This window comes from Lampetra fluviatilis, chromosome 7, assembly GCF_964198595.1.
Source record: "Lampetra fluviatilis chromosome 7, kcLamFluv1.1, whole genome shotgun sequence".
Taxonomy (NCBI): Eukaryota; Metazoa; Chordata; class Hyperoartia; order Petromyzontiformes; family Petromyzontidae; genus Lampetra; species Lampetra fluviatilis.
The window spans coordinates 12,306,848-12,331,109 of NC_136281.1; the positions used below are offsets into that span (position 1 = coordinate 12,306,848).

Sequence of the window (24,262 nt, forward strand, 5' to 3'; positions counted from 1 at the left end):
AGGAGGGATTAACAAAGCTTATAAACAAGCAACATAATCCTCTGTAGCTCTCGTCGATGTGTTTGCTGGGGGTGTGGCAGAGGTGGGGGGGTGTACTGCAAGTTGCTCAGCATGATGTCCGACAATTCATTCCACGTGCTGGGAGCTTCCTCAGGGATTTCTGCAGACATCATGCCGGACATCGAGCGGGGACAGACAACGCATGGCAGAGCCACGCAGCACAACCACGGAACCCACGCAGTCGGTACAACGCCTCTCTCTCTCTGTGTGTGTTTGTGTAGCTTTCAATAATGTTTCCAACCAGCTGTTTTGTGTCCTTCAAGCGGTCTGCTTTCCGACGACACGCGTTTTAATAACGCGCATTGGATATAACGCGATTGAGTGAGCATAACTACGTCACGCGAGTAGGAATACGCGGTTGTTCGGCTGCCTCGGCATAGCATCAGGCAAGGCGGGGGATGCTGCTGGATGCTTCTAGATGCTACCCACACGCCTCAGTCTTTTTTTCCCGAATGGCGTGGAAACATCGGTGCTCAGGAGACAAAGGCGGAAGGGCATGGCTCTGACCATACCGCCCCCCCCCCCCCCCGTTTTGTGTTATGCCGGCCTTCACAGATGCACATCAACGGGCACTTGCCCCGACAGTCTGAATGGCTATATGGGGGATCTTTGTCTTTTTTGTGTCGTGGTGCACACCTGTAGTCCGTCAACATGGCAGGCAGAGATCATTGCGCATGAGGCGCTCACCTCCAGTGGCAGCGAGGAGCTTTTAGATAATAAACGAATGACATGCTGAAAAGTAGATACTTCGTTAGTTCTCGACCTACTTGATGTACTGCCAAGTTCTTGCCACCTCATAGCCAAGCAGCGAGTGTATGGTTATTATTGAATTATGAATGCACTTGTTTAAAAGCCTCACCGAGTCTCAAGAATATTGTTGGGGATAGTCCTGACAATTTTTTCTTGGAGCAGAGGGCGAGGTTCCTGCTGTGTGTGTGATCCCAATCGAGTAATTTGCAAGTACATTTTGTTTTTCAGAATTGACGAACGCAATTACCGTGGCAGAGGAGAACAGACTGCACTGCAAGGCATTACAATGGCTGGGTCCATCCATGTCACACCTTTGAGTGCGACCCATTTACATATTTTCACCAATTATCGAGCAATTATTTTCGGCCAAGTGCTGCCGTGTTTGGATCTCGCAGTGAGTTTAAATTCCCGTCGGGGCTGAACGAGGCCTTGGTTATCCTTCAGGTTGGCAAAGCCCAACAACGGTGGTCTTCCATTAGAGTAAAGTGCCCCTACCTTAGGAATGTGGAATTTCCAGCACTAGTTCAGAGGTGTCGGCAGGGACCGTGGCAACCCCATGATTTGTTGGAGCGTAAAGACACCGACCTTTATAAGTGCTATTAGGCCGCAAGCTAAATATTGATTATTCTCCGATTGGCTTGGGGAGCATGGGACCTCGTGTAACTATGTGGTATTCTGCCAGATATGGATTTACAGTAAACTATAGTGATTGTAATTTCAAGTCAAAGTGTCTCCCATGTTCGGTAAGGGGAGGAAACTCTAAAATCCTATTGTGAGGCCAGTCTGTCCATAGCGCAACCACTGCTGACCTCAACACAAAGCTGTACTTAATGTATCCATCGTTGCTCATTTGACCTACACAACCAGGATTTGTAACTGTAGGATCAAACGTCGAATGCTTTAACCTCAGCGCCATCCAGCCAAATCACATGATTAACTGTCTTTGGAAATGTTCGGTACACCATCAGCCATGGTCAATCCACGGCTAAATGAAGGCCTCCCCAAGATGCCACCATCTCTCACGATCCTGTGATGCAACAATCCACCGAGCAGCCGCCCACGAAGTTCACTCCATCTCCCCGTGCGTGTCCTCTAGGACACTGGTGAATATTGTTGCCCGAGGTTAACAACTCAGTTACACGATTCTGAGTTAAATGAGCCAAAATCGGGCCATGTTTGGAAATCGTGTAAAGGAACGACAACATGCATATTCGTTATTTTCACATCCGTCATGCACTGCCAATGAGTTACCTGATAACGTGCTATGGAAACAGTGAACCTTATCTATACGGACCGACCGGAATGTTTGCCAGGAATCAAAACTACATACACATCGTGAGCCTATTTGATAGATACTACATTTTTCTCTCAGGCGGTTGCCTAAGCTGGAATGGATGTTTGCTTTAAGATAAGTGCAAAATAACAAATTGCTTGAAAAGGCTTTCAGAAATAGGTTTTTCTCAGAAACTGGACAAACAGCTCCTCCGCATTCCTTTGCTTATATAAATTTCCATCTTTCTCTCAGAGATGGAGCGAGACAACGCGAGGTCTCATCGAACTTTCAGTGCAGGGACAGGTTTTGGTGGCCATGAGTCGTCTCTGCTCCTGTTTATGCTGCCCTCCTACCGTATCCGGCTGGGTGATACAGTGGTTTGGGCAATCGACTCACAATAAGAAGGTTTTGAGTTCACATTCCGGTCGAGGACCATCTCAGTCGATCTTCCTAAAAGTCTCGATTGGAACGATTACCGCATTGTGGGAGGTTTGCAGTGGTCGTCTTATGGAGGGAATGTGAAATTTCCACCATGAACGAAGTCAGGGCTGCTGACTGAGATGAGTGCCACACCATTGCCCCCTTTGAAAAAAAAAGCACTTTGACTTCATTCTTTTTTACTTGACCTCGATGTAGCTTCGTGCCCTTGACGGACACACCGTGTACGTGCCCTTGCAATTGTCAGGGTTGGAGGCACAGGCCAAGTGCCATGGTTTTCAGCTCGTGTCCTTGTGTGCTGAGCGTAATGGTCCAGCGGAAGTGCAGTAGTTAGTGCACTGCACTGCGAACCCAGCAACCTGCGTTCAATGCCTGACCACAGATAACAGTGGCGAATATCTGAACCAGTCCAGGGCCTCCCTGAGGTCAACTCAGCATTTTTTTCTGGTATGGCGTAGAAACATCGGCGCTCAGGAGTCAAAGGCGGCAGGGCATGGTTCTGACCATACCAACTCCATTTTGTGTTATGCCGGCCTTCACAGATTCGCATTAACGGGCACTTGCCCCGACAGTCTGAATGGCTATATGAGGGATCTTTGTCTTTTTTGTGTCGTGGTGCACACCTGTAGTCCATCAACATGGCAGGCAGAGTTGGCGGATCAGGCAGAGATCATTGCGCATGAGGCACTCACCTAAAGTGGCAGTGAGGAGCTTTTAGATAATAAACGAATGACATGCTGAAAAGTAGATACATTATGGGAACCTCATTTGCCAGTAAAAATATGATAATTGGTTCTTTACCCTTCTATCTGGCAACAAAACTGACACCTTTTTACAAGGAGTCATGTTTGCATAGACCGCAATACCTGCAGTCATAATACAAACAAAAGAACATAACTCTGATAATGTGCACTGTCCTTAAAGTTGATTGATCCACACCCGAGACAGCTTTCCTTAGAGCCTAGTCTCATATGGGTTGGACCAGATGACGCCATCTGGTCCAACCCATATGAGACTAGGCTCTAAGGAAAGCTGTCTCGGGTGTGGATCAATCAACTTTAAGGACAGTGCACATTATCAGAGTTATGTTCTTTTGTTTGTATTATGACTGCAGGTATTGCGGTCTATGCAAACATGACTCCTTGTAAAAAGGTGTCAGTTTTGTTGCCAGATAGAAGGGTAAAGAACCAATTATCAAGTAGATACATATTTAGCTATCGACCTACTTGATGTACTACCAATTTCTTGCCACCTCATAGCCAAGCAGCGAGTGTATGGCTATGATTTAATTAGGAATGCGCTTGTTTAAAAGCCTCACCGAGTCTCGAGAATATTGTTGGGGAGAGTCCTGCCAATCTTTTTCTGAACAGAAGGTGCCTTCTGTGTGTGATCCCAATTGAGTAATATGCAAGTACATTTTTTTTGCTCAGGATGGAGATGTTTGACTAATTACCAGTTGCACTGTAAGTTTTATTTGCATAACTACGAGAGTAAACTGGAGTACACGGAGGAAAACCCATCCAGAACAGGGGGGGGGGGGGGGGAATGTACAAAGCATCAATAGTAACCATTATATTGGAATAAGGGAACTTTAAGCCTTGAGAATCACAATTGCAACCAAAAGGTAATCCCAAAGGTATCTCTTGCTTGTAAACGCTTCGTGTAACGCATCATCTTTCAAGGATTTCACAATGTGAGCATGAGTGGATTGGATTAAGGGACACATGAATATAAATCCGTGGGATTATTATTGTAATATAAAAGTATTCCGAAGCTAATCTCTTGCTTTTAAACACGTCGCGAAATCTTTCCCCCTTGGGCGTATGTCCACACGGAAGCGGAAGCCATAGAGTTGCCCAATGCGACTGCAATACAATATATTGCACGATGCAGGATCCACAGTCGGGAGTTCCCTTCGTGTTCTGGTGAGCACATTGCACTTGCAAACCAGGGAACGGCAGTTCTATTCCATCTCCTGGCGTGGCGGTTGAAATAATGGTGCAAGTTTCTTAAATATCTCCACCTTTGTCTAATCCAGCAGAAAAAAAATGTGTACAAAGGCAGTCAATCGATCGGCAGATCGTGTGTGGTGAGGTTCATGTGTGGCTACTTCTGATGAACATGGAAGAGTAGACCAAAGACCCCCAAGAGTTTGCTGTCGTGTTATAAGATCAACAATTGTTGCATCGTCTGTTTTGCTAGAATATTTTCACGTAGTGATTACCATTACCTGTTACATTTTTTTACAAAATATTTCATATCTTGACAAAATATTTCTGACAAAATTATAACTAAGGTTCACAAAAATAATTACATTTATAAAAAATGACTATTATGCCGTTAAATCAATAGAATGTTGAAAGCATTAGATTTTTCATGATTTTCCGAAAGCATGTGCATCATAAGCATATAGATTGCGACGTTACAGTAATCAAAAGACTTATGACAGGCTTATGTTCAGTGAATTGAAATAAAATAACCAGGAAGCAATCATTATATTCGTATTAAAGGTGAATACTGTAAAAGCACAAACAAAAAGGTTACAAAACATGAAATACAATCACAGAGTTAAGGGCAAACTGATGTGGCGATAATCGTCGTATCGCGCATTTTTTTCTCAAATCGCATCGCATCGTGAACTTCGACCTTGCCGACGTGGCGTGAGTGGGGGCGGCTCACCTTGCGGACGGCCCTGGGTGAAATCTCGCGGGGGCAGCAGCACCCGGCGTGCGGGGGGCACCCCCCGCGGAGACACCACCTTCCACGAGACGCCGCTGTCTCCGCGGAGAGACCATACGCACCCGCCCGAGTCAAAGTCGCAGTCGTGGCCTAGAATGCAGCATTGTCGGGGGGGGGGAGAGGTTGGGAGAGGCAGGTTGTTTGAGGCCAGCGGAAAAGGCAGATTTAGTTTTAGTTTTGTTTGAATCGTAAATTAAATTGCCGTTACATATCATCGTAGGCCCCGGCACGTGGGCACAGAAATCACGGCAGTACTGGCCATGGCAGTCCCAAGGAGAGCGGCTGGTGAGCGTGACTTGTATTTTGTAACCTGTCTTTGTCTGCACGTGTGTCTGTCTCTCTCTCTCTCTGTCCTTCGATCTGTTCTGTCATCTGTCCATCTTTTCTGTCTTGTTTGTGTACATGGATGTTGTGTCTGGTTGCCCGTCTGTCTGATGGACTTTTTGGCATTTTGAAGGAAAACTCTGTAGCATTTAAGGTTTATATTTTGAACTTGCATTCTTAGCATGTATTACTTTTGTGTGACAAAAGAAAGCTTTGCAAAGGTTAATTTCTTCTGACTTTTTTCTGAAACAATTATCTTTTCTCCTTTTGCTTGTAATAAAATACAAGTAACCACATTTACATTGGCTCTCAAGCTATATTTAAAAAAAAACAAGTTAAAGTGTCTCCTTCCTCAAATGAGCATTGGACAGTGGTCTTCCTGTGGCTCTGAGTCAATGGTGGAAACTCTACATTCCTATGACGGGATCCTTATATGCACATGACAATAGCTGTTGGCTTCCCACATGAGAGGCCCAGTAGACCGCCGACTGGGATATGAATGTATTCTTTATCTTTCTGTTTTTTAGCAGCTAATCGCCCGAGGTGTTAACTGCTGAAACTGTAGAAACACGGCTGTCATCGGTAAACCAAAATCAAAGAAAATAATTACTTCAGAAGAACAGCATCAGCTCAGGAACGGCTTGTCCTGCATACTCTTCTCAAGAATAGGTCGGTATGTACTGGCCGTAAAAGCTGAACGATAACACGTGGAAATTATCCAGAGCTAAATTACATAAAAATTAATGGCAATTGTTCCCATGGACGTACGGTTATCGGTCTTTATATTTGGCGAGCACATGACGTATTTGATGTGAATAAACAGGCCCTCAAATTACTCATCACTGTACAGGGCATTCTTGATTTGAAGCGTTCGCGATTGCAGGAATCCATACTCTTTGGTTCTTTCGGTAAAGTCACGTAGATAGAAAAAATAATAGATCACGACGCTTCGATCGCCACGCAAGCAATCGTCTTCAGGTGGGATTGCTTGTGTGGCGATCGAAACGTCGTGATCTATTAATTTTTTTCTAGCTACGTGACTTTACCGAAAGAACCAAAGAGTATGTACAGGGCATGACTGAATCATTACATTCTGAACTATTAAAGCACTACAAACTAAACCTTTAAAAACATACTTTAGCAGGTTAGACAATATTGGCCTTACACCATTAAAATGGTGACTACAAATTAAATTAAATTCTGTTGTGGTGTTTTGGCTTCGAGTGTGATTATTGAGTATATAAAACGTGCTATTGTTTGTTAAATTAATCACTTTTGTTCATAATGCACCAGCCTCAACACTGTGAGCAGCAACATCACAGCACAATGTTTTTTTTTCCCTTCTATGAGAAACAACACAGCCTCAATCATTTGCTTAATCACTTATTCACTCACTGAACAGCTCGCTTAACATCTCGCTCACTTGTTCACCCACACCCACTCACTTTATCACTTGTTCTCTCGCCCACTCTGTAAATGGAAAGGTCTGCTGTAGGGTTTCCTATGTTTGTCAAAAACTTTACTGAACTTCACATCACTATGAAGCTGGGCGGTCTTTGGCGACGGCAAATGTGTAATTTTGATTGTTTGGAGAAACTTTCACTTCCGCCTTGCATCTTGGAATCAGCCAGAAGCTCGGAGTACTTTAAACCTGCACCTGCCATTTGTCAGTGAGCAGGAGTGCTGATGAATATGTATATTACAGGTCAGTCGGTCAACCTTTAATAATGACATTCATAACACGCCAGATTTGCAGTCAAGTCAACAACTCAGAGGTGCGGAGCCAGGCTCAGGGCTGCTCGAAGGCCTGACCAAAGAGATAGAGGCCTTTAAATGTTTTTGAAAGTCAAGAGTGCATTTGACGTAGCGGATGTGCAAAGAGAGTTCCACACCGAGGGGGCGGCAGCAGAGAACCCACGTGATGCTGTAACAGTTTGAGACCTTGGTGTCCAAAGCATATTTTGGGTGACACTGAGTTAGGTTTCTACCATGAGCCTGATGAGAGACCTTGAAGACCACACGTCGTTTTTCAAGGAATATGACCACATTGTGGTACGGCGATATTGGATTCTCATGCAAACGATTAAATCTTTGTGATTCCACCGATGTCTCTGGCAGAGCCTTGGATTAGAAGCAACTGCTGCCACCCCACAACAACGATATCAAGAGTAGTGGTCGGTATGACTCCCACCATCGATGGCACCACACCTTGCCCTCTCTGCCTTCTCAGAAATCTCTCGCCTGTTTGTGCAGTCGGCATCGCACCGCCACGATCTATTTGTATGTTATCCAACCATCTGCCTGTAGATATTTCTGTTTATCAAAGACCGTTAATATCGCTCCAGTGCCTGTCTTAATTACCTACCTTCCATTTTGCCTGTATGTCCCTCGCATCTCAACCATCTCTTTATCATTGCCTGTAACTACTTTTCTTCTATAATGAACTCAAAGATGCTTTCTTGAACCCACCATGCACTTCCTGACATTTGGCTGATGCACCTTTCAAAGGTTTATCCTCCGCTTGCTTAACGGTCAACCATCACAGGCATGTTGCGATCTCTAAGTTATGAATGTCGGCTTGCAATGACGATTGGCACGGACAATAAAGTGGGAATGTTAAACCATTTAATGAATGTACTCACAGATCATATGCGGGGACATATACGCCACTCCTGGCTAATGTCATGGGAAAAAAACATACAACCAGCTTTGTAAAGGCACAATGTACATAGCAAATGGAACATCCTTGTAAACAAGGTAATTTCGGTCTAATGGATCCCTATTGAAGCACACACTGAAGTTGGATAGGGAAGTCAATAGCTGGAAATGTTTGTTTATGATTGAGTTCATGAATGGGTTAGGCGGGTAGAAAGCATAGGTGGGACAAAGTCATTGTTATGCAAGTCCAAGTCGAGTCGCAAGTCATCAAATTCATGACTCGAGTCTGACTCGAGTCCAAGTCACATGACTCGAGTCCACATCTCATAGGTGGGACAAAGTCATTGTTATGCAAGTCCAAGTCGAGTCGCAAGTCATCAAATTCATGACTCGAGTCTGACTCGAGTCCAAGTCACATGACTCGAGTCCACACCTCTGGTAGAAAGACAAATATAATGTATAGAGAATGATAGAGAGTGAGACCGATAGATAGATAGATATACACATTATATATACTGGCCTTACAAGTGTGTTTTTGTACTAGTTACATCCACTGGACAGTTATGTGTAATTTATTCACTTACATTTATGAAGATATATTTATATGGTGCATTTGCCTTCATGGGCCTCAAAGCAACCTGCATGAGTTACGTAATAAAATATTTGATTTTGTAAACAGCTCAAAGCATGAGTAAACAAGTAATTTGCAGTGTCTGAAAGGAAAAACAAGGGGCCACCCTTTCTGTACGGCATCTCTAGATATGGTCACATTGTAAGACATCAAATGAATCAATTTCCTGTTGTATTATAAAGCCAGGAAATGTTGGAGCAATATGTCTCTCAGCCAGCATTGCAAATGAACATCTGGGCAGTTCACCAGCATCGGTTCAAGCAAAGCCTGGCCTACGAGGAGATAGGGCGCAGCCCTGCAACGACCTGCCCACGCCACCGTCTGTATGTACAACAAAATAAACATACAAAGCAATTCCAAAGAAATTAGTTTTCAATGTAGGTGATTTTTCAATCTAGATGATTTTGATCGGCAGGAAGAACGTTCCAGACGGCCGCAGACGCTGCTCCGGTTCGCATGGTTGGTTTCAATTAGCACGGTTGGCTACATACCGTGCGACAAAGGTTCAATGTACATACATACGAAAGCTCCAATGGATGGACGGATGATTGGCCGATTTTAATGGGTGAGGCTGGCGAATGTTGCGTGTGGTGTTCTCACCCCCTTGTGCCCACATCTCTCCGGAGGGCGCCCAGGCTTTATTGCGCGTGCCGGTTGTATCCTGTAGCTTAGAGTTGTTCTCTGAAACGGCAACAAACAACAACAACAACAACGTAAGAGAGGGCACCGCCAACAGCAATAACAGCAGCAGCAGCTTCATAGAAAACCAGAGCAGACTGTGCGTAGACAACGTCCACACAGTTGATGAGGATTGGAGAAATTTGTGACGATTCAATTTTGAGATATCGAGGGGCATCAAGAGAACATAAACGCCATGACCAAGACGTCAGTGTACGCTACCCCTGTGTTCACGAGCAGCTCTGAGAGCCCCATTCGAGAATAGCATACTCTTCCAGTATGGCCAAACGTTTTTGAGAAGATGTGGGAGTAACCACACACCGCACCCTACCGCATGCAACCTGCCGATTGACTGTAATTCAATTCGCTTGTCATCGTGGGTTGATCAAATGGGGCGTCAGGGACAGTTTAGATATCGCTGAGCAACAGCCGGGAATCGAACTCAGGTCACCGGTTCATAACACCGCGCTAACCACTGTGCCACCGCTCGATTCCCGTATATTGCATCAGCTGAAAAAAAACTATTAAAATAACAATTCGCTACAAAAAAGATGTTATTAGTCTTTGCAGACTTCCATGAGTTGTGAGTCACACAAATTAAACGGCCACTCGTGACGGGCCATCACTTCAGCACCTCTCATACTGCCAGCACTTGCTCTACAACAAACGGCTCTCAGGAGTCACGGTCTCGGTGGGACGTGTGATTACGAAATACAATGATGTGGTCATTCACAGTTAAGCGAGCATAATTACATCATCGTCACGGCTAAGCTACACCACAGGGATGAATGTGGCCCAGAAGTTAATTGTAAAATTGTACCAGCCAAGTCGCCAACCCATAAACTCAAACCTATAGGGCACAATGGCCATGCCAGTGTCCTCCCAGGGAAAACATCTTTTTGCTCCAAGGAATGCAGCTGGATACCTTAGAGGCCCATACGCTTGCCGCCGAACCAATAAAATTAACACGCGTAATGTTGTTTGGCTGACATTTAGTGTGCCCTTTAAAGATGTACAATTTTAATGAGAAGAGCGCTAATTCCACTGGATTTTAGAAGCTGTTTTAAAATATTGGCGACCCATTATGGTTAGGGGCAGTGTTGTTCTCGACAGTGAATGGGCCTAAGATGCCCTCGGGATTTTTCCTACTTGTAATGAGAGCCCGATTCCATAATATATCATCTGTGGAAACAGTAAAAAGAGAATATCTCCATTAAACATGGGTTAGCCATAACATGGAAGCACCGGGCTCTCATTTGTACATTTTTACAGTCCTAATTCTGGCTGGTTGGTCAACTTAATCAATCATCATATGCCTCTGGGGTCCACAATAATGAGTACCGGTTTGTAGGAAGTTACCAGTTATACTGAAAGACTAGGTCCTGCCATATTTCTCTCGTCCCCTGGCCCTTTGGACCGTTAGGGGCATGACTGTTTCTTTTCTCAATATCTTCTTGCGCAGCGGTCTTTGCCCTCCTGTTTGTCATTGCGTTTTTTTTAATCAACTCTGAGATGGCTTCCATCGCCTGTCACATCGTGAAGATTCTCCCACGGGCTCGGTGCTGAAAATGGAGGTGAGCTCTGCACCCCGGGATGGTGACATGGCTGAGCGGTCGTTGCCTTCGCTGCTTGTTGGAGTTGCGGTTGGAATCCAGCAGGCCACCCTGATTATTACTGCGATTATATTAGCAATATATATGTGAGGCATCCGCTTCGAAATGGATGTTCAAGCATCCCTTAGTGTCGTTTTGAAATGAGTAGGCCATTGTATTCCCACGTCAAGGTCCTTCCCCCGCACCTCCGATTAGCAAGGTTGTCTACGTATAGTGCGGAAGAAGTTCAACATACATACCTATAACGTCCTAATCTGCCAAATTTCTCAAAAATGATCCACAAATTACTCAATTGGGATTACATGTAGCAACATCGCCCCCTACTGTGAATCTACTGCAGACTACGTCTGTTAAACACAGCACCTTCCCTCGTGAAAGCATTGCACTATAAGAACGGCGCGATTACCAAATGTACTCAATTGTTGTAATGAATTGCTTGCGCAAGGAGACACGAGTGTACGGAAACCTTGGCTGAACGTGACGAACGGTCTCAGAATATTTGGACCTCCATGGATCGATTTACCAATTCAAAACAGGTTTCCGGGGGTTGTGACGGTGTTGTATTACACTTCAGCGATGAGGTGGGGCAATGCTTCACATGTCCAGGTGTTACCCCATTGGCGACCTTCAATCTGGACACTTGGTCAACAACCCCCGTAAGTGCGCGTCACGCTGCAGCCTAAAAACCCCTGCACGTGGACACACTTCTCTCATTCCGGAAGGTTTTCAAAATGTCACGTGATCGCGGAAAAGCAGATTCGATTCAGAGCCATTGCCCGAGGTAGCAGGTGTAGCAGGCTGTTTGACGACAAAGAGTTGTTGTTGTGCGTGCGTAAATTTTCCCGTAACATTCAGCCGAAGACATACGAGTGCGCGAAGCGGGAGTGTAGAGGTCAGCGCGCTGCACTACGAGCCCGATGAGCCTGAGTTCGATTCCTGCTTGTGGCCAATATCAGTGACGTGTCTGAAGCTGGTCCTGAGCCTACCAAGACATTTACTCGGCCTTAGATGAGCACCTGGTGCGGTGTCTAAATGTTAGCATTGGGGAGACAAAGGCGGGTGTGGTGCTGGCCACCCACGCCCCTCGTGTGCCATGTATGCACGTATGTTGAACTTCTTTCGCACCGTACGTAGCTAATCGGAGGTGCCGTGTCAGCCTTAATAAATGCTCACTAATAGCACTCGCCCTAAAAGTATATTAAAGGCTATGCTGGGGTACCTTTGTATTTGCTTGTCTTTTTTTATAGGGGGTGGTGGTGCATTTCTGTAGAATCCCATAGAAGTCGGTACTAATCGTGGGTATGCACACAAAGCATATGAACCTCTCCTAAAATAGCCTCGCTCGAGTTGGTGTTAAATTAGTAGCTGGTGCGCCATGCCAACACTTCGTCCACTGTGTATGCCTTAATAGGTGCTAGCCGACACCAATCGCCCCATCATCCTACTTAGGCTACACACGAGTTTGTGTTGTACACATACGTCTATGTTGAATGTTGATTGGTGTGTATAATCTGTGTTGTATAGGTATGTTGTGTTGCAAATAATCAATTTATTACATTCTAATGTTACTGCCCATGTAACGACGCATGTTGAAATCTTGTCCTGTTAATGAGTGCCTATTAATGGCACAAGCTGATGCGAGTGCATTTACTTTGTGTGTGTTCATCATGTCACCATCCACGTGTGTTTGTATGTCTTTGTTGTGTGGCGAGCGGTAGTGGAACGATCCCGGCGACCAGAGTTCAATTCCCGTTCACGACCATTACCAGTGACATTTTCTGTATTGGTCCTGGGCCTCCCCGAGGTCGACTAAGCCTCAAATGAGTACCTGGTGCATTGTGTAAACATCGCCACTGGGAAGACAAAGGCAGCCGGGCATGGTGCTGGCCACACACCCCCTCGTTTGCTGTGACAGCCTTCATAGGTGCTCGCTCACAGCACTTGCCCCAAAAGTCTGTTAAGGCTATACAGGGAATATTTGTCTTTGTTGTGTACATATAACATTATTGCATATATGTTCAATGCGGATAGATGTCTTCTTTGTCCAAACAAGTGAAAATAATGAATTAATGTGATTAAAAGACACACAGTGGCTGCTTGTGCAATATATTTGTTTCGATTCCCAAACCAGGTTTTCAGCTCCCTCTGTTATCTACCCAGCCCATCACCCATGCAGCAGGGTTCAATCCATAGCGCGGGACATGACACTGGTTTACAAACACGAGCTGAATTGGAAACACTCTTTTAATATGGAGGACCATTCTTGCAACATTTTAACCAAAACACATTCCCTAACTTCTAGCTGTTAACACACTGACAGACAAAGTGTTCCATGTATTGTAGGGGCACACGTTAAAGACACTGTGTTGTCATTGACGGGACGAGGTATTTTGTGCCAACAACCCAATTTCAAATTTGAGTTACTCCCCTATCACATTAATGGGCAGCATTGCTCATCTGGATTGGTAACAATGAGTCGGTTGTGAAAATGACACATTGCTATATCAGTGTCTGCATCGGAAAACCACTGTTCATGACTTCCTACATGAGTGGTACTAATTTTATCAACCCCAGAGGGATGATGATGGTGCACTCAAGTTATCGCCCACCCGCAACTCGAACTAATTACTTACAATTGCTAGCGCAGTGAACTACCACAGCGTGACTCACAAGAGAGATCATGAATCTCAATGGGCTCTAATCACGTTGAATGGGGAATATCAATTGATTAATTCACAAAGCAATCAAACAGTCAATCACTTTCACTCCCCTTCGGAGAAGGCCTATTTATTCCACTTGTTCCAATTTCATTCCTTGCAAAGCGTCCAATGAATGATTGAATGAAGAGAAGAAAAAAAACATATCCACTGCATATATATTAATTTATGCTAGTTTAAATGACATACAGCCACTTGCCATTTCTTGCCACATGCCCTGCTGAGAATGCAATTGTGTATCGCTGCACTTCCCTGGCCTGGGAGTTTAATAAGCACAGCTTTATTTATTTGGGTTCCAGCAGCTGGAAGGGAAATCAATATGCGACACTACACCGCAATATTGGATAAGCAAGAGGTGTTTGCATTTAAAGCGCACATTACGGCAGCAAAGCGGCAGCCGTCCCACAAAAATGTCGATGAATTATTCATTTTATATTTCCACTGTCGCTGCACGGAGACGTAAGCTTATCACTTAGTACGCAAAACTGGCAGGGAGACACGTGAGAAGGCCGGCAGAGATGTCAAGATGAGGGCATTGAATTCTTAAAATATCCACCTTCGAGTGCATCAATCTGCACCCATTGCGGCACACATCTAGCTTCTCCCACATTCATTCAGTTTTTTTTTTGGGACATGACACACACAAAAAAGGAGCGACTGTGAAGGAGTGGAGAGGGAGGAATACGGGAAGCGTGGGAAATGTGGGTTTACAATAGCCGACGTGTGCACTCGGATGCCAGATCGAGATACACGATTGAGAAGCTGCCAGACTGCAGGGAGACGCTTTCTGGAAACAAGCGTTGAAAACATGCGCATGTGCTCTCCTCTTTCAATTCTGGACATTAGTTCATGAAAACCCCCCCCAAAAAAGGCTGCAGAGCAACCATTTCCTTTGCCGATGAAGCCAGTCTTGAACTAGCGGTAGCAATCCCAACATTCCCCCGGTGTGCAATGTTTATCTTCATTGGTGGCATCTACGCCGGTGGTGGAAATCTTGATTTGAAGCTTTCGTGCCTGCAGGAATCAATACTCTTTGGTTATTTAGGTAAAGTCACGTGGGTAGAAAAATAATAGATCACGACGTTTCGATCGCAACACAAGCAATCGTCATCAGGTGGGACAACCACAGCAAGAAAAAAACTGCTGAAGTAGTCCTACATTCAACCAGTGATGACTTTCCAATCAAGTGGCACTTTTATAATGTTACGAACGTTACAAGAGATGATGGGGCTTGAGTCACAACAACAATGTTTTTTTCTAAAGTCCGTATTCCCATCCTTAAAATAAGTTCAAACTCCACATTTCCATGAGCAGAACTAGTCTGATCATCGGACAAGCATTGTTCAATCCCCAAAATATGTTACTTATTTTATCAAATCTGGCGGGATCATGATGGTGATGTGCTCAGTTGACCCTGGGTGGAAATTGTATTCATAGCTTTGGTCTCTCTAACCATCGTTCTACCCAGAATGAATATAATAATGTTCACAACAACGCATTAATATTTATTATAATAAACCACTTTGCTCTGTAGGTACTTTTATGAAGATGTGGATAACTTGCCCCATTAATCCCGATTGGATTCTCCATTGCAGGATATTAGGAATCCACTGAAGCCATGCACTTGTAAATCTAGACTAACTAATTGCTTTAGAACTGCTTTTTGTGTTTAGTTTGTTGTCCTACCCCTTGCACCTCCGATTAGCACGGCTGGCTACTTACAGTGCGAAAGAAGTTCAACATACATACAGTGGTTGAATAATGAATTGATGCAACGTGCGTGTGTTCAGTGAGCACAACGCGCTGGCCGTACGCAAAACGTCGGCGGGCGGGCAAATAATTCCGCAGTGTGCAGGGGCCTCTGTGCATTGAACTTTGAACTTGAACTTATTTTGCACCATACGTAGCCAACCGTGCTAATCCAGAGGTGTGGGTTAGTGGGGGGAGGAATCAGAGGTGTGGGGGAAATCTGTGCGTGAGGCCAAGGATGAGCGATGGGGGAGGGAGGGCGGACGATGTTTGTAATCGTGGTTGCGCAAGCAAAACAGCGACCCCAAGGGCAGGGCAATAAGCTGTGTTCACGGTGTGGATAATATTGGCCCAAGCAATGTCAACGCCCACGTCGCATATCTTTTGGAGAGTGAAATGCCCTCCGAGACGTCGCGAGTGACACGATTTCTTACGGCGTTTACGCTTTGCAGAAAAGGCTGCATACAAGCGCTTTGTGAAAATGTGCAAGTTGGCGTCTCCGTTTGTTGCGAATCTGTGTGCATTTGTCAAAGTGGTGCTGTGGAAGATCACTCGACTCATAATTTCAATGCTGCTTACGAGTTAAAGTCCCAGAACGGAGACTCAACGTATCCCACCTTCCTCCTGGAGTTCATAACATGCCGAGCTGTTTGGTAGGAGATCAGGTCTGTTAGGTGGGAAGTCAAAGTCAGGTACTAATGATAGGTCCATTTGCTTCGTTAGGTTGGGGTCAGGAGTTGGGCTAGGATATGGGGTACAAAACTATCTCAGCCCATTTAAATCACTGTCAATTAATGGCAATTTTAACTGAAGGAGTTGTTTATGCAACTGACGACTGGCTGGCCAGTTGGATCAGAGTTTGGGCTACAGCAAATTGTCTCCTGCACAACCTAGTATATTGTTTAATTCCCCTGCACAAATTGGCAAATTCTGTACGGATTTTTTGGGGGGTATTTCTTGTTCACTTTTTTTTTACTCGAGTTGTATTCCAAGCGCCTCTTCCACGGTCGCATACCGTGGGGGTCTTTTCACGGAGTTGGGAATAGTATGCCCGCCCGTGTGTTATCAGGCCGAAGTGTGCCTGTCTCAGTGTCGACCCGTACATTACGCTACTTTAGCAGTCTTATCTCTGCTGCTGCTGCTGCTATCACGGTTTCTGTCTTAGCATGTTGTCTGTAACTGCTAGGCACTGCGCCAAGGCCACTATAGCAAGATCACGTAACAATGACGGTGCAAGCGTTAAACGAAAATACTTTGCGACTCTCGTCATTCGCAAGCACTGCCTTGTTATCCAAAACATACAAATGAATCTATTGTAATGTGCAGCTCTTTGTCAATCCACTGCTCGATGTAGCCTCCAGATGGTGTGCCAGTCATTGGGGTTGTGTGACCATACTTCACCGCAATGGTCATCACGAATTGGTGAAGGATGTGGAACTAGGATGGTACACAGGTCGTTTTGGCTATGGCTGAGTATCGAACTCAGGTCACTGGGTCGATTGCCACTGCATTTGCTGCTCCCACCCAACTCAGAAACAATGTAAAGTTTGAGTAATGGCCCCAGAGTCTTGGAGAAGGGAATTATTTGACTCTTTCTCCTTGCCGAAATTCAAGAGCCCACATCTTTACAGCGCGCGTGGCCATGCCTTTCTGACCACCCCCAACACCGAACTCAATATACATTTTGCTGACAACGCAGCCAATGCCGTGCATTGCACATGCTCCCCAATAAACTCCATGACAAAATCTCTAGCGATACCATCTATTAACTGTGTTTCTGATGATCTCCAACAAGTGTGAACCCCACCCAAGAGCATGTGAACACAGCGGCAGGCACGCTCTGGATTCGTGAGGGACAGATGGTGCTACACAATCTACTGTCTCTTACTCCTTCATGCCTTCTTAAATATTGTTATGTACGTTGAACTTCTTTTGCACTGTACGTAGCCAACCATGCTAATCGAATGTGCGGGGAGCAGAAGGACAACGAACTAAACACAAACAGCAGTTCTCAAGAAATTACTTTTCAATCTAGATTTGAAAGTGCATATCTACAGTGGCTTCCGAATATTGTAAGAGCGTTCCAGACGGCCGCAGAAGCGCATCTGAAAGCGCGCGATGCAGTGACCGTCTTTGTTCGATGGTTAGACACAAAAACCGCTGCGAGGATGACCAGAGTTTGCGTGATGGTTTATGCTTCTTGACGAGATCGGCAGGGTGTTGTGGTTCCAAATGTCAGCATTTCCACAGACATACAATCGCACTGGCGATTCCCCTGCTGCATGGTGACCGTGTGGATGCGATCAATACATTGCCCGAACTGCCAGTGCAGTGTAAGTACAACGTTGTGGCTTGGTAAAACGATTCATGCCACTGAGTAAATATTTAATCTTGAACCACGAATGGCATATGAATGCTATGAGGGCTGGAATGCCAGACGGCCACTCCAATGGCAGACTGCAAGATTTGGACCCCTCCCCCCTAAATAAATCTATTCCATTTCGATTTAAAGCTTTCGTGGCTGCAGGGATTCATCTTCTTGGTTCTTTCGGTAAAGTCACGTAGAAGGAAAATAATAAAAATAAAACATAATTAAATAATTCTCACGACGTTTCGGCTACAACGCAAGCAGCCGTCCTCAGGTGAAGAATGAAACACCACCAAGCTTGGAGCGTATATTTAAGCTGGGTTGGAGGTGTCAAGGCGCTCTTCTTCCACCTCCAACCCAGCTTAAATATACGCTCCAAGCTTGGTTGTGTTTCATTCTTCACCTGAGGACGGCTGCTTGCGTTGTAGCCGAAACGTCGTGAGAATTATTTTATTATGTTTATTTTTATTATTTTATTATTTAAATCTATTCCAGTCAGGGGGTGCTGAGGCAGGAGATATAATACTGGTAGGAACCACCTGGTTCCACCAGCCCACAGGGGATTATTGTGTCCCTCCGTCCTGCATCCAAAAATGGGAGGGGTGGGGCTGGGTGGAGAGGGGAGGGTGGGGAGGGGATGAGTGGGGAGGGTGGGGAGGGGCTGGGTGGGGAGGGGAGGGTGGGGAGGGGCTGGGTGAGGAGGGTGGGGCTGGGTGGGGGGGTGGGGCTGGGTGGGGAGAGGCTGGTCACCCCGTGGAGCCCTTATAAAACTCAACGTTTAACCTACTCACGCCGGCTTGTGCCCGGCCTCACAGTCGGCCATATTTGCGGAATACACCACGCCGCCGTTGACCCGAGCCATTGACTGAGCAACCCAACGTTCCTACCAGCTCCCTCCGCAGGAATGTGTTTATGTTGCGAGCATTGGGCTGGCACCTCTGGCATAGCGAGCATAACTCTGGGCTTCCTTCACCTGTGATGATATTGAGCTCTGGTAGGACAACGCCTACGTCTCATGCCAAGTTGCCAGCAGGACAACTGGTATTTGGATTGTTGTTTGGCTTTAATGAGAGGCTGGAAATATGGCAGGACAGTACGGTACTTGAATCACAATTACAAAATTGCCTGTTATTAGCTCATCATCCCTGAGGGGTTGATTAAATATATACCATTTTGTGGGAAGTGAATAGTGATTGTCCTATGGGGTGAATGGCTGCCATCACACAATGTGAATTTGTTTTCAGTTACCTGGACTCAATAGTTACGCAAGTAGTTATGCATTGGTGAACTGCATTTAAAGTATATATATCAGGGATTGACATTTGCTAAACACACTCTGAGCTCCACCCGCATTCTTTTTTTTATATTTTAAATAAGTTTCCTTAATTATTTTCCATGATTTTATCTACATTCCTAAATCAATTACTAGCTTATTAAATTATTCAAATTGATTTCTATTCATATCCGCTTGCTTTGGGTTTTAGATAATTGGTGGCGCTGTTGGTTGTGGATTCGCCTTGTTGCTGCTGGTGTGGTGTTGGTGGTGGTGTCTTTGTGTTGGTGGTGTGGTAGTAGCAAGTATGTGTTCCTGGTGGTGGTGTTTGTGCTGGTATTGTTAGGCTGAAGCCTGCCAACAGGGACACAGGCTTAATGTCGTCACAAATAAATGTAATTGTACCTTTCACTTGATAACTAGACAGTGTACATGTTTTGTTTTAAATGTAAAAGTAAAAACATTTAATACAATGAATGGTACATGTTAGGATGTCCATTCTCTACCCACTGCTGCATCGAAGACGTATCCAAGACTGCGATTACGCACCATGTGCTTTGACCTATCGGCTGTCATTCTCTTTCGTATATAGATACATGAGAAACTGCATAAAATTACCGACCGGCGATTTACAGGGTTGGTCAAACTAAGTGAATGATTAGACTAAAACACATTTATATTTTCAGCACCATTTTATGAATTGCCTGGTCGAAAACTAGTGTGGCTATGACGTATGGTAAAAGCAAAACACTAAGCTTAAGAGGCTTTGCTAAATTTCCATTGCGTACACATTCGTAAATGATGCATTCAAGATGACGAGAGCAGCAAGCAATCCTGCACTGCAATAACATTTGGATTTATACAGCATCTAAATACAACCACATCTCAAGACGCTGTACAGTAACCGTGGAGATATTTATTTTGCAGACAGCAACATGCGGTCATAGAGGAGAAGAGGATGGTCTTGAGCCTGGGCTCAGCACAGCACAGATGGCTGGGGGAAGAGCGTTCCAGACTGTGGGGGCAGCAGAGAAGAGTCAGCAACCTCCCACTGAGTGACTGTTCAAGTCCAGTGTTCAGTATGTCTGAATTTTCTTAAATATGAACAGGGCATCGCGGGTAACGCTGTCAATGCCACCAAACCTCACCGTCGCTTCATTCCTTCTGTCAGATTCTGCAACGTTTTTGTCCGATGCGCAGGTCACACTCTGCTTCGACTATTTACGCGATCTCCCTCGCAAAAGGAGAGAGGGTTTCCATTTGATTTTCCGTCCCGTTTCAAAGAGAAGAAAATGAAAGAGTGATTGATTGATCGATTAATTGATTGGCACGAGTGCGCACACGCTCAATGCGACACTCAATGAACCACTCCACACGTGGCAATACAGAAAACAATTCAAGAGCATTACTTCGTCAGTCATCGACACCGCTGCCGATGTTCACAGATATTGACGTTGCTTAACACCGCCTCTCAGAGCTGGTTTGGAAAATTAAGTGTGATACGACATTACCATCCATTCTGCTAAAACCTTGGAGTATATTTGTCATACAGATAATGCACACATGATTACCGTATTGTCATGGTAATCAGGACAACCCTCACTGCTTCTGGAATACATGAACAATACCGCTTTATTTATCCAAGAAAGCCTCACTGAGGAAGGTTCTGCTTGGGATGTTTGACCAACTCCTTAATGATTATTTTGATTGTGGGATGAAAGCAGAGTGCCTGTTGAAAAGCCATGTATGCTCGAGGATAATACTCAAACACACCCACAATCCTGAATGGGACTTCGCTTGGTGATGGAATAAATATCTCTTTAATGACAAAAATGTTTTCATTTACCCCAGAAAATGCTCACTGAAGGCTAAGGCTCAAAAAATCCCTAGAGATCGGTGGGTAATCGACTTGTTGTAATAGTATTTACTGGCCACCAGCCGCCTCATATGCTTGCTGACTGAGAGCACATCCTAAACTTCAGCAGTTTTTTCTTGCCGTGGTTGTCCCACCTGATGACGATCGCTTGTGTTGCGATTGAAACGTCGTCATCTATTATCTACCTACGTGACTTTACCGAAAGAACCACAGAGTAATATTGTACACACACAAAATGCTGCTTTCAACATCCAATGGCCGATGGGGCAAGTGACGCCAGTGGACACCTATTTTAAGGCCAGCACAGGCAGAGAGATGGTGTGGCCGGCACTGGCTGACCCCATCACTCTGGTCTCTCCAGGTGATGCCGTTGACATGCTGCATCGCCGCCACACGTTGTAGGCTCACACTCATGGTATGAACATGGCCAGAGACGTATGATAATTGTTTTTTTTACCCTTCTATCTGGCAACAAAACTGACACCTTTTTTTACAAGGAGTCATGTTTGCATAGACCACAATACCTGCAGTCATAATGCAAACAAAAAACATAACTCTGTATGCACTGTCCTGACAGAGTTAAGTTTTTTGTTTGCATTATGACTGCAGGTATTGTGGTCTATGCAAGAGTTATGTTTTTTGTTTGCATTATGACTGCAGGTATTGTGGTCTATGCAAACATGACTCCTTGTAAAAAAGGTGTCAGTTTTGTTGCCAGATAGAAGGGTAAAAAAAACAATTATCATATTTTTAACTGGTAAATGAGGTTCCAATGATGGTCAGAGACGTCGAACCCCAGTTATTGGAATTGTAGCGGATTGCACTCGCCATTGCACCACAGCTCTCCTGCCTATCTAGCCGAACGCACAGTCGATGTAAGTGCTGTTTGTGGGTGCCTACTCAGGATAAAATTACACACAGGGGGGTGAGTTACCAGCATCATGCCCAGCCGCCTTTGTCTTCCCAAAGCTGATTTTTATATAGCATGATCCATATGGGTTCGGCCGTGTGTTAGTTAAATGCCAATATTCTTATCATTATTCCTCCACCACCAGCCACAATTGTCACATTTACAAAGATGTCATTAATACGCTTATGCCAATGCATTGATCAAATTCTGACCAATAAAGCTCCTCACCGGTGGCTTAAGACTCATTGTGCGTGAACGTAACATCTGCAGACGATGTTTTCCCTCAAACGGCTCTGAGATTCATCAGGTAATGAACTCGGAAGTCGAGTGCGGTGCATTGTTTCGACTCTGCGCTCAAGTATCCGCTGCGACCTCGCCACTGCCAAAGCATGGGTCATTGCCATGCATTTGTAATTTGGGGATAGTGTGGCCAGTCCCACGCCCCGTTGCTTTCTTCTCCCCATTGCTGATGTTAACATTCCATACCAGCTACTAATTTAAGCCTAAGTTGACCTGAGGTTGACCCAGGACCAGTTCAGATAGCACTCGTCACTGATCTTAGCTGTGACTGGTAGTAATAATAAAAAATGCAGGTTGCACAACAAAAATGCCGGTAGCACAATTCACTGATCACTATGCCACCACTCCCCCACTCACACAACCCAATGCAAACATGTAGAGATCCTCTCCCAACGATATGCGTACATACTGTTGACCAACGCATACATGCACACACAAATAAACACACATGAACGGAATTCCAAAGTGCATGCAGAAATGCACTCACTTAAAAATACTGTAATGGAGTATTACAATGCAACGCATGGGACGCTGTCTCCGTAGATGCAGTGCGCCAAGCAAGAACGACGCGCTACACAATGTCTGCATTTTAAAAGCTACGGTGGTAACCCAAGTGTCACGTACGTAACATGATGTTCTCCAGTCAGGGCACAAGCAAATTGCTTTATTATGCACAATTTGCAAGCTGTTAATAAAATAAAAACAGGCAATGTACGGATCTAATTTTGTGCCGCGTTTTCTTCATAAAATGTTGTAGACGCCATTCGGGCAAGGCAGATCGCATGCTGCCATGGGCACTGCGGTTGTGTGATGGCGAGCACGCTGTGCTTGCTCTGCCAGTGGCTGCCGATGTTCGATCTCCTGGCACAGTCGTTGAAGCAATCGGGATGTTTCATGAATCCCCTCCGCCTCTTGATCACCCAAGCAATAAGAGTCGTTTTCTGCAGCCAGGTTCCACGATTGCGGAATTCCCTTCCTGGGCCCATTCGGGATTCTCTGAGTCTGCTTCACTTTTTAAGTAGCGTCTTAAAAGCTCACCTATTTTTTTACAGGCTTTTCCTCATAACTTAAGATATGAAAACCAATGTTGTCATCGGATTACTCTGTAATTATTCGTTTTTTCTCATGGTTCTCAATTTTATTGCCATCTCGAGTGTAGTTATTGGTATTGTTATCAGCTTTCTATTTCGCTTAGATTGTATCCATACGTGTGAGTTAATTTTTACGTACAGCGCTTTGAGATACAGTACTTCAATATGAAAGGCGCTTTATAAAATCTCGGTTATTATTTTGTAATTGATAAAGCAGAGTTAGTCTTGTGTGGTCGGGTAAAGTGTGGGTCCTCCCACCTCTTCCAAGACTTCTAGCATGCACGTGAAATGGAAATCTGAAAAAGTCCGAAAGGATATTGTACATGAACCTAGCCAATTTGACTTGTACAGTTGAAATTCAGACGGTATTATGCAGTCCGTTAATTCGTTCAATTAAATTTTTTTAGTAAAAACTCGCCCCCACTAAAGAGAGCATCGCAATCTCGTCGTAACCGCGTTACATTGCTAGAGCTAGAACATTAGAATGCGTGTGATGAGTGGCGCAAATCTTGAGTCCATTTGTTAATTGTAAAAAAAAATCCACGTGGTTAGAACGATCTATTAATGAAGTGCGTCAAGAGCAATGTCAATGAATACTGAGTGAAAGTCCGAAAGGGCAGTGAAATAAGGTATGCAGTCCTGGTTAAATCTCAATCATGGGAATCTTGGGCCGCTTCTGTCATCATACTCGAGAAATAATGTCAAATGGTACAAATGTATTTATTTCCCACTCACGTCCATTACTGCAAGTAGGTCATTAATAAAAAAAAAGATTAAGAGTGTCTCTCTGATGAAATAAACATGGGGCATTGGT

General features: G+C 44.8%; 1 protein-coding gene across 1 annotated transcript in view; it reads right to left on the minus strand.

Annotated features, from left to right (window-relative positions):
• The window catches only part of LOC144933585 (tyrosine-protein kinase receptor-like), a 179,132-nt gene that overhangs the window by 102,718 nt on the left and 52,152 nt on the right, over nt 1–24,262 (minus strand). Inside the window, exons 2-3 of the mRNA XM_078858531.1 lie at nt 9,474–9,554; nt 5,201–5,350 (exon numbers count right to left, since the gene is read on the minus strand). Coding sequence (XP_078714657.1) covers nt 5,201–5,350; nt 9,474–9,554 — 231 coding nt within the window. The remainder of the gene's footprint in view (nt 1–5,200; nt 5,351–9,473; nt 9,555–24,262) is intronic.